The sequence below is a fragment of the Erigeron canadensis genome, chromosome 7, assembly GCF_010389155.1.
Source record: "Erigeron canadensis isolate Cc75 chromosome 7, C_canadensis_v1, whole genome shotgun sequence".
Lineage (NCBI taxonomy): Eukaryota > Viridiplantae > Streptophyta > Magnoliopsida > Asterales > Asteraceae > Erigeron > Erigeron canadensis.
Window position 1 is genome coordinate 28,598,619 of NC_057767.1, and position 13,735 is coordinate 28,612,353.

The window sequence follows — 13,735 nt, forward strand, 5'->3', positions numbered from 1 at the left end:
ATACTTTTTCATTTATATCCTTATAATCATTCTACTTCTTATATATGGTACTTGTCTCTTTTTAACCATCTTGTAACATGAATATTGATTTGGTTTTTGTTCAGCTTGATATAACATGCCCAAAAATCCTACATATAGATAAATTATCATGTAAGTACAGTTTTATAGGAGAATGGATGAAGCAGAATGGATATTTTCATCAGTGGTTGAGCACAATACCGTATCCTGGAATTCACTTCTTTCAGGTTATACTCAGCATGGATATGGCAAAGAAGTTGTTGACACATTTGAACAAGTGACCAAGACCAAAGACAAACCCGATCCAGTGACATTTCTTATTGTGCTTTCAGCTTTTAGTCATGTAGGATTGCTTGTAGTCATTTAAGGTTAGTATCTTTTACAGTATTACTCTAATGCTTATTACCCTTTTTCTTAAGGTCTACACGTCACTGCCGTGGGTGTCAAATTGAGGGTACGGATATTTTTACATTTGGCCATAGAGAACAGCTTTTCATCAGATAGAATCTGCCATTAAAAAAGGAACACATAAATATATTTCCCAAATAATCATTAAGCTCATTAGAATAATCAAACCATATATACATACCTGGGAACCACAGATCTAAGAAATCTGAGATGGGCTACATGTGATTATTTTTTATCTGTAAAGCTAAACGAAATAAACAGACTCTTCAAATTTTCCCAATTAGGTCTGCCTTTAATCTTTGATCAACACAATAGGTACCTTGATAGTACATAAAGATTTCAACTCTTGAGACCAGAGCACTTGACAATTATGTGTTGCAAGCCACCATCTGTGACTTGGTACATCTATAATTCTAGATAATCAAGTGCCCACAAGTTAAAATCTGATAATCGTCAAAACGCCTATCTGTAGCTTAATCTATTTGACCCGTTAGCAGTTACATCATAAAACATAACCCGAATCTACCCATTTGTAATAGGTAAACAGTCAAACTTTCCACCCAAAATCAAATAAACATACCGTGTGATATCGAGAAACTCTAGATGAGGATCATTCCTAGAAACAATTTGCAAACTTTTTCTGATATAACCTGTTTAGCCACATCAATACAATGTATCATATAAAATATCAACCAAAATAGATAACTCATCGTATTTAGAGACAAAAAAGAGGTTATAAAACACACCATTAAAGATTGCCTTAATATCTTAATAGATAAATTCAAGTACAGTTTTATAGAATTACAAATATTTGCACCTGATTTAAGATGTTTTTTGATACCATTAGATCATATGCTGGTGCAGATCAGCAGCCTCCTGCTGGGCAAGCTCCATCAGCATAGCCTCGTCAAAGAACTTATTGATGCTCAGATTCTCGCTCATTCCTTTTCTGCGTCTTGTTTTGACCATAAATTCACGTCCAAGATGCTGAACTGGTGCAGGCTCAAGCGGTCTGAGTACGATACTGTCATCTAATGGATCACCAGGAACAATGGCCCAGTGATCAAAAGTCGATAGAGCAAATGCCTGCCCCTGGGTATGATAACGTAAATCTGTCTCGAACCCAAACGATTCAATCACCGGTAGGAATGCCTTGACTATATAGGCTGGGGTTCCTGCTTGAGGAACTTCCGCAGTTATAGCATGCCCACATCTTCTTGATAATACGTTGTATATGGCAGAAACACAATCAATGGGTGTTTGTATCTCCACCAAATAAACCGGCTCCATGAGACGTGGTGTTGCTGTAAGAAAAGCTGAACAGGCCACACGCCGAGCCGTTGGAATGATTTGACCGGTTCCTCGATACAATGGCTCAGGCGCAATCTTTGCACCGACTATTCTAAACTTTACATTACGCATGGGCTCATCACAAAGTGGGCCCTCGCGTGCACCCCACTGAAATCCCTGAACAATAGAGCCCTGCACAGCATTCAACAGGTTTTTGTCGACTTCACTAGACAGCGTGTCATCCACTAATACGTTAGGTCCCTGCTTTTCCGGTCCAAACGCCCATATAGATCTTGCAGCAAGAAGATCCCAATCATATTTAGTTTCAAAGAAATCCCCTAGCTTCTTTCTTGGCCAGTCAAAGCTGACAACACCATTCTCGATATCCTCCGCAAGTCTGCTTTCAAATGGTCCAGCAATCATAGTAAATTTATTTTTCTTGTTTGGAGTTTCCGCGAAGCATGTCCTAGCATAAGGATCCACCACTGTTTCACAAAAAGAGACCACAGGGTCTGCCACCTTGACTTCGACTTCTGAATATAGTTCTGTGAGATCCTTCATAATGGAATCTAGATACAGCTCCCCCGTACCTAAGATAGTGTGCTCTCCAGATTCTTCGACTTTAGTAACAGCTAAGGGAAAGCTCTTGTTGATCTGCCTTAAACCTTGGACCATTTTCGGTAAATCACTTGGATTTAATGGCTCAATTGTTGTTTTCACCACTGGAAGAGTGTTGAACTGAAGTGGCCTAAATATGTATACATCCTCCTCATCAGATCTCGTATTACAAAGAGTTGCAGTCTTCATGATCGAAGCGTCAACACCCTCGATAAGCACCCAAGAGCCAGGAAGGGCCTTATCAATAGGTATTCTGTAACGACCTTGATAAACCCATAATTTCGTTACTTCTTTAAGCGTCATGTCTTCCTCGTCATCTGGTGAATAACCTTCTCCAAGGACACGAACCGCCTGGCCTGTACGAAGTTCACCACTGTAGATCCTTCCGAATGCATCAAATACGCTACAGTCAGATTTGGGATACAATTTTGTTATATTGACCATTAGTGGGCCAGAGGAATCAGAATGTTCCATGGCAGAGTAAATCACTGAATCTTTGGGCCCGGTATATATATATATTCAACCTTTCGAGACGCGGCCTCTTTGGCAGAAGGAATGTGCTGAACCAACATGTCAGTAAAGCCGGTGGCTGACCCGAAGACTGAGCTGCAAGCTAATCTAAGCAAAGGCCTCACATTCAACTTATAGGCAGAATTACTCAGAGTGACACCTAGTTCTGCCAACGTTGTTTCCACGCTCTTTTTGTCTTCTCCAATGACTTGGCTGTAGATCTTGTAAAGAGGTTCGAGAATGAACTGCACAAATGACCTTTCTGTCCCACTTGCAGGCTGTTTCCTCTTAAAAGTTCTGGTAGCCGGATCATAATAATAATCTCCCCAAAGCCGAGAAGCAAACTTATTGGCATCAAAAGGAATTCCGTGAAGCCTAACATATAATCTGGCAAACGATTGCAAAGTGAAACACCATCCTGCACTCCCACTAGCAAAACAAACGTTTCCAGCAGCTGGATCGATAACTTGAATGTCACCAACAGTTGAAGATACCGCAGCAATGTGGTTATTGATGACTTCAATCGTATGTCTCAACTTATGATAAGCGTCTTTTGGAGGTAGTCTGAGCTCAGTTATTAGTCTGTCAACCTTGTTTATCACCACAACTATAGGCAAGCGGTCTTGAATGGCATGTCGGATAGCTCTCTCAGTATTAACCATGACCCCTTCAGCAGCATCTACTATCAAAACCGCCCCATCAGCAAGTCTAAGAGCAGCAGTCATCTCGTCAGAAAAATCAACATGCCCGGGTGTATCCAAAACATTACACAAATAAGATTTCGAATTGCTATCTTCAAGAACGAGTGACATTGGAACCGCCTTGATTGATATCCTTCTTTCCTGCTCATCTACCCTAGTATCAGTATACCTCATATGCTTCTCCTCACCGTTTTTATGATCAAAAGTCGATACATTGTGAGTTTGGTCAACCAACATATCCATGAAAACCGTCTTGCCATGATGCAAGTGTCCAACTAAAGCAACATTCCTAACCAGAGTTGGGTTCGACGAGAGACCCAAAAGAAACGGTGTCGACACATAAGTAGACGAATCTTGAACGCCGACTTCAAACTTAACATCCCTGACCGGCTTAATGATAGGTACCTCGAGTGGCTGGTCGTCTTCATCCATAACGAGTGTTTCCACGTCTTCACCGTACACTTCTTGTGCAGTCGGATAATACTTCTTATCTTCTCCAAGAACTACAATCTGATTATCCATATCGACATCACACTCGACCCTATTCTCGCCTTCTTCGTCCTTCAATACGATTACATCTTCGTTATCTGTTTCATGACTCTCTTGGTCAGAGTCGACGTCATCAGGTCCAATGTAGTTTCCAAACTCATCATATAAACTTTCATCCATCCTAACGAATGTTTAATAATATAATATAATTAAAATCCAAACACCTTAATTTACAAGATAAAACTAATGTTTATTTTTGAGATAAAACTAATCGAATAATTATCCGTTTGTTTGATGTGTAATAATCGGCATCCCCCTATCCTCTATTTATAGAGAGAGACATTATACGTACATTCCTAATTTGACATGTACAACAACGAACCTTGAGTTGCAAGCAATTAACCGATTATAATTAAGGTAAGTTATAATCTGATAGATGTTATTGACAAAATAAAATAAAAACACGTTTTCTAAACTATTCAAGAAAAAATCATACGAGTAACACACGTATCATAACTTTCTCAATCAACTCAATAATTTTGTTTTGAAAAGTTTATTTATTTATTTATTTATTTTTTGAAAAGTATCAACTCAATAAATTTAATTAAACCCCATAACATATAATCGGCAAAACATAGATTTTGGGGAAATAAAAATCCCATTAAAAAAAAAGTTATTATAGCCAAATTTAGACATAATTAATTAATAGTAACATTTGATTAAAAAAAGATAAACCATAAAAAAAACCTAAAAGAAAAGAAAAAGTTTAAGTGAAACAAATTATATAACAGACTAATTTTCTTAAACCCTTTTTTTAGTTTCTTAAACCCTTGATGTGTCACCTCAAATAATGGCGTCCATGGCCATGGCCACTCTTTCGGGTCAATCCATGATCACCCTCCATCAAACCCAAACCCAAACCCGAATCCGAACCCGATCAAGTTTTTCCACTACTTCACCTTCTTCAGTCATTATAAGAAGTAATCACTCTACAATCAAATGTACCAAACTTTCTTCCCATAATGACCCAAAACATCGAACCAAAACCCGACCCATACTGAAACCCTTACTCACCGTAGCGGTATCCGCTGCAGCCGGCATTGCCCTCCATGCAGCCTACAATACGTTCGGCAATGGCGGCAGTAGTGGTGGTGGAGGTGGTGGTGGTAATGGTGGAGGTGGAGGAGGGGGTTTTTGGTCATTTTGGAAGAGGCTATTTACTCGTGTATTCAAAGCCGAAGAAAATGATCAATCTTTGGACTTAAACAAACTTAATGATTTTAAAAAGTATAAGTTATCCGAAATTATGTTTTTTGATATAAGTAAACAGGATTTTGTTAATGGTTTAGATGATTGGTTATATGATATAGTTTGGATTAGATCGGGTAATTTGTATACGAAAGCCCAGTTGAAAAATGAGCTTCAAAACTTAGTTAGTAGTGGTTTCTTTGAAAAAGTTAACTTCGAGTTAAAGCCTAAAGCAGACGGGACGATAGGTGTGATTGTGTCGTTTTTGGAATCTACTTGGGAAAAGGCGGAGAATTTTAGATGTTATGATGTGGGGTTGTTGCCGTTTGGTAAACAGAATAGCGAAATGATGAGAATGGAGAGGGTGAGACCATGTATTTTGTCAGAGAAAGTGCATAATGAGATTATGCAAATGGTGAATAAAGATGAAGGTGATAAGGTGAGTTTTAGGGTGATGATGGAGAGGGTTAGGGATCGGCTTGAGAAATGGTATCGTGATGAAGGGTATGTTTTGGCTAACGTTGTGAACGTTTTTAAGTTGAAGGATCGAAAGGAAGTTGTTTGTGAGATGGTGGAAGGTGATATTAATCAAGTTGAAACTCGGTTTCAAGATGAATTTGGGAATGTATGTAAAGGGAATACTCGGATTGAATTGGTGAATAGGCAATTGCCCAAACAGGTAATATTCTGGGTGTGTTTTTTGACATGAATCTTATAGGAACTTATCAGAGATTAAGATTATAATTTGGTTTTTACAGCTTCAAGAAGGAAATGTTTTCAACATTGAAGCATGGAACCAAGGTTTGAACAACCTAATTTCGCTATCTTTGTTTTCAAATGTTGAAGTATATCCCCGGCCTGCGAGAGAGGGAGGGTTTGTTTTAGAGATTAAACTTCAAGAAAAAGGACTATATGATGCAAATGTCAATCCTTGCAATTGGAGGATTGAACCTAGATTTGGAGGCCTTCCAACTTTGGTAAATCAATCATAGTTATAATCTTAAGTACAAAAATTTTGTGAAAATGGTTATTATTCATTGTTTTGCATGTTGTTCAGGCTGAAGTCCAACCAGGTGGAACCGCTACATTTAAGCGACGGAATATAAATGGTCTTAACAGGTCAATTTATGGGTCTGTGACCACCAGTAATTTTCTCAAGCCTCAGGTGATTATCCTTGCTTTAAACCTATCTTAAAATACCCATATTGAAGTTGGGATGGTGTCTCTTATCAAGTTATATGTTCCATGTCTGCCTACTGCGTGTTGGTTAGAGATTCACAAACGGGCGTGTGCCCAAGGCTGGTACTTTTTAGCTCATAGCCTGTTTGACCCAGAAGTCGCAAAACATTTGATAGAAAGTCAAAGCTAAGCCTGGTCGTGTGACTCCTTTTGTAGGAATGTCAGGCCTTACAGCTCAGGTCCCTTGAGAATGCAGCATAAAAAATTTGGTATACTGGGTTAAAGGGACAGGACATTCTCACAAAACCAAATATTTTTATTGAGTGTTTGGGCCGACTGCTAATTTGAGGCTCAAACGGGCTTAGGAGTTAGGATCAAGCTGGAAAATATATGCTTTATAGATGTAGATTTCTATATTCAGATGCTCTATCAAACTCAGGTATTTTGGTTTCACTTTTCATCAAATGAAGGTAACAAAAAAAGTAAAATTCAAAGCATTTTGGACTCTGCATATGTGCAATCTTTTTGCACCTCTAATACATCAATATTTTATTATGATACATAATATTCCTCATGTACTGATCTTTGCAAGTCTTGAAAGCTTTCCGTCTACTGTAGGATGATCTGGAATTTGAGCTTCAGTATCTGCATCCTTACTTGGATGGTGTAAGTAATCCCAGGAACCGTACTTTACAAATGAGCTGCTCGAAAACCAGAAAACACAGTCCGGACTTCACAGGTGGACCTGAAGTACCCGAAGTACCTAATATATGGGTCAACAGCTCTGGCATCAAAGCTAATATCAGTGAGGTGGACGACACTAATCTTTGTATGCTACAACACAAATATTTACATTAGCTGATAATTAGCTAATTTTTCCCAGGATATCGCCGATGACAGCAAACTTACATATGGAATTGCTATGGAAAAGAGAATGACACGTGATGGAAGCAATCATATTACTTCAAATGGTAAAAGGTTTACACCAAATGGCGATATTAGAACAGATGGTCTTCCAACAACATCAAGTGGAACGCACATAGACCAATCCGCATTTGCTCAAGCTAGTATTGTAAAAGACAACACTAAGTTTGTAAATGGAGCAATCGTCGGTACAAGAAATGTCTTTCAGGTCATTCTTGACCAAAAAGTGTTTCGACTTATACAAGAATCACCCATTTTGGCCCAAATCTGTTCTGATTAGTTACTCAAGCTGCTGAATATTTCAGGTTGACCAAGGTCTAGGCATCGGCAGCAAGTTCCCATTATTTAATCGTCACCAACTAACAATGACAAAATTCATACCGCTGAAGAAAGTGGAGGAAGGTGCTGGCAAATCACCACCACCAGTGCTTGTTCTTCACGGGAATTATGGTAGATACATGGGTGATCTGCCTAGTTATGATGCCTTCATTCTTGGTGGTCCTTACTCAGTTAGGGGCTACAATCCGGGTGAGATAGGCACCAGTAAAAAGATGCTTGAGGTACATTTTGGTGCTTTCAGCTCTTTTGACATAGTTAAGTTTTGTTTTAACTTTTATATAATCTGTTTTAATGTTCTGTTCCTGTTTGTATATATCTGATTATTTGATCTTTAGATAAGCTGGCAATCCGAAACACATTTGTTTATTCATTAATTACTATCAGTCTATCACTTCATTCATTATTTTATTAACGGATTCCCACATTTTCTTTTGTGAACTAAAATTTGTTTTGATGTTTATATACAGCTCGCAGCTGAAGTACGAGTGCCTGTGAAAAAGGCACATGTGTTTGCATTTGCAGAACACAGGAATGATTTGGGCAGTTCAAAGGACGTAAATGGGAATGCGACTGAGGTGGACGCACGAAAGGGTCATGGTTCCTCTTTTGGGGCCAGGGTTATGATAGGTCCAGTACGAGCAGAGTATGCTGTTAATCTCAACTCAGAAGGTGGTGGTTTATCTTTCAGTTTTGGAGATAGATTTTGAGACTTATTTGTGTATCTACCAATTTATCTTTCTGTTTTCTGATTTGTATATACAAAGAACTTATGTCGCCTATAGACTGAACCCATGTACTGTACAGTAACTACTTATGCCTGGTTAATGGAACTGGATCAACAAGGTAACAGAATGAACACATGAACACTGAACAGCATGATTCATATAACCTTCCATTATAATGCTTGGTTGATGAATGATATGTTGGAATGATAACTCTTAAAGTCATTCTTATTTGTGTATTGGCTTACTATACATGGATATTTATGCAACTTGACAAAGGTTTTTGTTGCATATATTGAGTTATGGTGTTTTTATGTCAAGATGTGGGATTGAATTTTGAGAATAGGATATGATAAATAGGATCTGGTTTGTAGTTATGATAGGAATGTGTTTGTGAAAGAAATCTCTGAACCATCCATTAGACAGATAAGACAGATTACATCTTATCTCCCTTATACCTTCCCCCCCAGAGGGAATTGGGCATTGCCCATTGGAATAAGCAAATGTATATTTCCTGTCATTATAAAGTTTTTTATCATTGTAATTAGAACTAAGATCCAGTTACATTCCTAAACCTAATAAAATAGATACCATAAAAAGCTTTACACTCTAACCGAAGAAGAAAAGAAAAATAACTCTTGGACTATCGTCCTTCCTGTTAATGCACGCTGAACACTAACTTGTTAATTTGTTATGTAGAAAAGACCTAATTTGCTGACTTCCTCCAGTTCAGATGTATTTGTATTACTGCAAGGTTTTACATTAAATAAAATTATAGAACTCAATACTCCTTCCTATATCTTCCAACTTTACATTAAATTGTATAACTATTCCAGCATTTGCAGATAAATACTCGTATTTTTGAACAAAATTACAAAATCAAAGAACCTAACAACATTCAAATAGGTGAATATTTCTCACCGTGTATGAAAAAATCACAACCCTAGTTCCCTTTTTAATTGAGCAAGTGCAGCTTCAATCTCATCTATATTATCTTCAATACTGCTTCCACTTTTACTTTCAGTTTTACTACCATTTTCAGTTCTACTCTTACCTGAACTTGCAGGTTCTTTATATTCTCGCTTTGTGTCCTCTTCGGTATCTGTGATGTTCAGCTCTTTTTCAAGAAACTCGACAAACTCTTCCCCAATTTCCTATCAATTGCAACCAGTTTAGTATCATTTATGTAACCTGAAGGTGGCAAATTTGGCTCATTTTACCTATAAATAGGCCAATATGGGTTATGTGTGATCTCTAACAGGTAAATTGACTGACTAAAAGAGAAGCCGGTAAAATGGGTTAAAGATGTTAAACATCATCTGAAAGGTATTTTAAATAAACCCTCTTAGATTGTTTTATCTGAAAAAGCTTAATTACTGTGTTATCATACTGATTGTTTATAGAAGTAAAAAAGTTATATAAAGTGTTGTAGGTCGACCCAGGCAACTTGTTTTGACCCACTACTAAATATTTACATGTTTCAACCTATTATGTCCTACATCAATTTAAGGAAAATCTTACTGATAATTCCTCCCATAAGCTCTTCGGTTTTGTTTGTGAAGGAGCGTTTGCCTCCCAGTTCCTGTATTCTTCTTGCAGATCTTTAAGGAAGTCCCCTAAACCAAGCAAATATAGATCTCAAGAACACGATCATATGGATTTCATATTAGACATAACGAGCTTTGAACAAAACAATAAGTTTAGATTTATATATTCATGAAAAAAAGATGAGTCTACCTAATGATATTTGGACATCCCTCACAAAATTACCTGCACAAGTGGTTTAAGGTATGAGGACAAGAAACTTGGTAGCTGATCCTATCAAAGTCTGAGGTTCTGCTCGTTTTATATCACTAGCCGTCTAGCCTAGCCCCCGTATTTCACTTTGTGGCTCCCGTATTTAATTTTCTTAATATAACTTTTTAACTCTTATTTTGTCATACAAATGGGACCATAAAATGAAGATGTTGGATGACCAAAGCGATTTGGACCTAAGATTTTTGCAGAACAAGGTCATGAACATACATATTAGTTTAGAGGCATATACACATAGGAATAACAATTAAGAGGTATAACGCTATAGAGTAGTACGACACATGAGCACGTGATTTCAATAGATCACGTAAAAACAGTTAAGTAAAGTAACTTTAATATGAAATATGTACATGTGTGACTATTTTAGAATAGTAAAGAAAACCACAAATGGTATGTAATCCCATTAACCAAAAAAAAACATGCATAACACATTTAAACCATAGTAGTTTAAGGGTCAACCCTTGGATGCAAACTAGAAAAATTTAGTAAACAAGAAAAGTTTTAAAGTGCATAATTAATTTACCGAAACCATAAAACTCTTCATCTTCCGCACGCTTGTAGTTGTACGCTTCAGATGTACGGCTTCCAGAGTCGTACTTCTTACGTGAATCTGAATTCAAAACCGTATTGTATGCATGTTTTATTCTCAAAAATTTCTCTTGAGCATTAGCCTGGGCATCAAGAGTTCACTGATTTGTTAAATCACAAAAGTCATAGCTTTAGCCATCTCAATATTTAATTACTCATGCTATACAACTTTTATCCACTTTGATTACTCTAGATAGATAAACCCTGTTATTATTCTAGCTGCAAATATCTTTAGACCTTTCCAACAGATATTCATAAAGTGTCCATTACAACATCTAAACTATTGTAAACTTTAAGGAACTACATGATATAAGTCCTACGAGTTGGCTTAGTGGCAAATATAAAAGGAGGATAACATTCACACCTCAGTAGAGGTCAAAGATTCAAATCCCTCTAGATGTAAACAATTTCTAGGAGCCATGCCCGCCTTAAAATTAATAAGATTTTCCCGGTTAATGCAGAGAGGATGCTTTGCATAAACCTGGCCACCATAAGGTAAAGGCGAAGCCAAAGTATAAAATATCTACTTTATCACCTTTGGGGCCAAGCTAGAGGAATATTCCTTAAACATTTAATCTTGATAGGAAAATTGCAAAGGTAACAAAAATTCCCAAATTTGACTATGTGGGGTACTAAAAATCATCTCACTCATCGAATGGAGTGGTAGTTCAAAACTTTCAAAAGATATAACTTTTCTGAAACTTGAACTAAATACGGATATCTAACTTTTATCTAAACTGAACTTTCTCTCCTAAAGCAGTCTTGAACTAAACTTCACTCTTAAACAGGTCAAAATGTAACATTAATAAAGAAAATCGTGTACAAATTCAGGAGTTCTGTTTATACTTTCTTTGCAATGTTCACATTCTTAATCAATGTCCACAAAGCAATATACTTTCATACAAAAACCTAAATGCAAAACCCCAAACTGCAATATATAATAGAAAAAAACAAGAGTTTTAAAAATCAGATTTTACAAGGCCAGGTACTCCCTACAAGCTCAGTGACTGAGGTGAACTGATCCGAATTGGCCAAAAACACCGGTTTGGTCACAAATTGGTTTGAAGTATTCGAACAACTGTGTTAAGGTTTCTAAACATATTTCTAGGTTCCTATAAACATGTCATACCTATAATTTTGAAATCTATATCCAGGCCAAAACTCACTAAAATTACAATTAAAGATACACAAATATCAACAAATGCACCACCAACAATTCATCAAAATCAAACAAAAAGTTCAAACATTTAACAAAAATACCTCTTTATTGACATCAGGGTGATACTTTAAAGCAAGTTTTCTATAAGCCCTTTTGATCTCAGCTGGTGTAGCAGAAGGAGATACTCCCAAAACTTGATAAGGTGATTCTTTACTAGCTTTCACAAGGGTACTATGGTAATTTCCACTACTTCTTCTTCTTTTTATGATTTTGAAATTTGTGTATATGGTGGTGGGTGTGAACGAAAAAGATTGGGAATCAAGAAAGATAGAAGAATTGAGGTTACTTCCATACCCAAATCTGCATATGGGTATGAAGAAGAAAGATGGCTGATTTTGTATTGAAAATGATGAGGAGTTTGGGAATGGAGATAAGGGATTTACATGCATATTCATCAAGTCATAATCTTTGTTGAAAATTTAGGGGTTTGATGGATGTGATTCCCTTCTTATTATTGGTTGTATGGTGTGTGTTGAGTTAGAAAAAGATATTGTTCAATGCTCGTCAAGGTTTCGATTCGATACAGGAATGTTTGGGTTTTGTTTCTCGAAGTGGTTTAATATTTAGGGTTTTTTACATAGGAAATGATTAATCTTCATAACAAAGTAGTCTAAAAATCCTCCTAATAGATTATGACATGTGGAAAAATCAGAGGACAAGATTAGGAAAGAAAATTAGTGGATACCCATGTTACTTTCTTAAAGTGTTAGGAGGATTTTTAGGCCATTTTGTTAGGAGGATTAGACATTTTCATTTTTACATACATCTCCCAAAAAATTTTACTAATTGCAAATATATCCAAAGTAATTAAATTTAAATTAACAAATTTCTCCATTCTTAGTTCTTCTTGTCATAAAGATCATTATACCCTTTCTCCTCCATTAAGAGCCGATTAATCCCTCCAAAATAATTTTTCTAAATAATCCCTCCATTTATGTATTGAGTCTTCATAAATATACTCTTACTCTCTTGATCAATAAAACAATTCATTAACAATTGATACCGTCTCTTTAATCAAGTAAGTGGTTTTTAGCATACTTACAATTCGTTATAATGCATTGCTGTATATTTTTTATATTAATTTTATAATATGGTAGTGGCATACTGGCATTTTTTTTTATTTCATAATTTTTATCAATTTTCGTCATTATAGTCGTAGTTATAATTTTTTGATTTCATAATTCTAAATATTTTTGTTAATCATTATCTTTTTATGTTTGATAATGTTTCTTGAACAGATTGTGTCATACTTGATATAACTAATTGTTATATCCCAAATATGATGACATTCACCAATCAAAATTGTATCACTTGCTATGTGTATTACCAGTGAGATATATAGTTATAAAATGTAGCAATACAATTAGCATTTTTTTGCTAATGAAAGACACACAACAACGATACATAACTGTATCTGTTAATTTTGCAGAGTTTTTTTTTTTTTTTTTGAGATGGTACATAGTGTAGAAATACTAGAGATTTGTGAAATAAATGTAAACTTTGATAGAACTACGCCTGCCTGGGATGTTTACTCTTTTTATTTGATGATCCATTTGAATATTGGTAGTTATAATTTGGATGCCATCTTGGATGGATGATTGTTAATTTGTTATTGATGAGAGAGTAAAATTGTCATAATTCTAAATATTTTTGATATAATATATATG

At 36.1% G+C, this 13,735-nt stretch overlaps 2 protein-coding genes and 1 pseudogene across 3 annotated transcripts; 1 reads left to right on the forward strand and 2 right to left on the reverse strand.

Moving 5' to 3' along the window:
- Nucleotides 1-1,269: 1,269 nt before the first annotated feature.
- On the reverse strand, nucleotides 1,270-4,214 carry LOC122606521 (annotated as a pseudogene).
- A 670-nt stretch (nucleotides 4,215-4,884) lies between these two features.
- On the forward strand, nucleotides 4,885-8,590 carry LOC122609230 (protein TOC75-3, chloroplastic-like). The gene is made up of 7 exons (XM_043782289.1): nucleotides 4,885-5,961; nucleotides 6,041-6,259; nucleotides 6,340-6,447; nucleotides 7,080-7,271; nucleotides 7,345-7,593; nucleotides 7,691-7,945; nucleotides 8,192-8,590. Exons 1-7 carry the CDS (start codon nucleotides 4,885-4,887, stop codon nucleotides 8,429-8,431), a joined length of 2,340 nt encoding a protein of 779 aa, XP_043638224.1. The 3' UTR covers nucleotides 8,432-8,590.
- A 618-nt stretch (nucleotides 8,591-9,208) lies between these two features.
- On the reverse strand, nucleotides 9,209-12,590 carry LOC122607393 (chaperone protein DnaJ). Of its 2 annotated transcripts, XM_043780356.1 has the most exons (5): nucleotides 12,110-12,590; nucleotides 10,785-10,932; nucleotides 10,184-10,216; nucleotides 9,968-10,062; nucleotides 9,209-9,600 (listed from the first exon to the last, which is right to left on the reverse strand). In XM_043780356.1, exons 1-5 carry the CDS (start codon nucleotides 12,461-12,463, stop codon nucleotides 9,382-9,384), a joined length of 849 nt encoding a protein of 282 aa, XP_043636291.1. In that variant the 5' UTR covers nucleotides 12,464-12,590; the 3' UTR covers nucleotides 9,209-9,381. The 2 variants fall into 2 exon arrangements, with proteins under 2 accessions (XP_043636291.1, XP_043636292.1); XM_043780357.1 differs by lacking the exon at nucleotides 10,184-10,216 and having other exon boundaries at nucleotides 12,110-12,589.
- Nucleotides 12,591-13,735: the final 1,145 nt, after the last annotated feature.

What these genes read in the sequence shown, in the direction of transcription:
- LOC122609230 (XM_043782289.1), top strand. Translation starts at nt 4,885, where the DNA reads ATGGCGTCCATGGCCATGGCCACTCTTTCGGGTCAATCCATGATCACC. An exon ending in TTGGAGGCCTTCCAACTTTG is followed by an intron (nt 6,260 to 6,339) that starts GTAAATCAATCA and finishes CATGTTGTTCAG; the next exon opens with GCTGAAGTCCAACCAGGTGG. An exon ending in CCAGTAAAAAGATGCTTGAG is followed by an intron (nt 7,946 to 8,191) that starts GTACATTTTGGT and finishes GTTTATATACAG; the next exon opens with CTCGCAGCTGAAGTACGAGT.
- LOC122607393 (XM_043780356.1), bottom strand. Translation starts at nt 12,463, where the DNA reads ATGAATATGCATGTAAATCCCTTATCTCCATTCCCAAACTCCTCATCA. An exon ending in ACCCTGATGTCAATAAAGAG is followed by an intron (nt 10,933 to 12,109) that starts GTATTTTTGTTA and finishes CTTGATGCCCAG; the next exon opens with GCTAATGCTCAAGAGAAATT. An exon ending in GCTTATGGGAGGAATTATCA is followed by an intron (nt 9,601 to 9,967) that starts GTAAGATTTTCC and finishes TGCAATTGATAG; the next exon opens with GAAATTGGGGAAGAGTTTGT.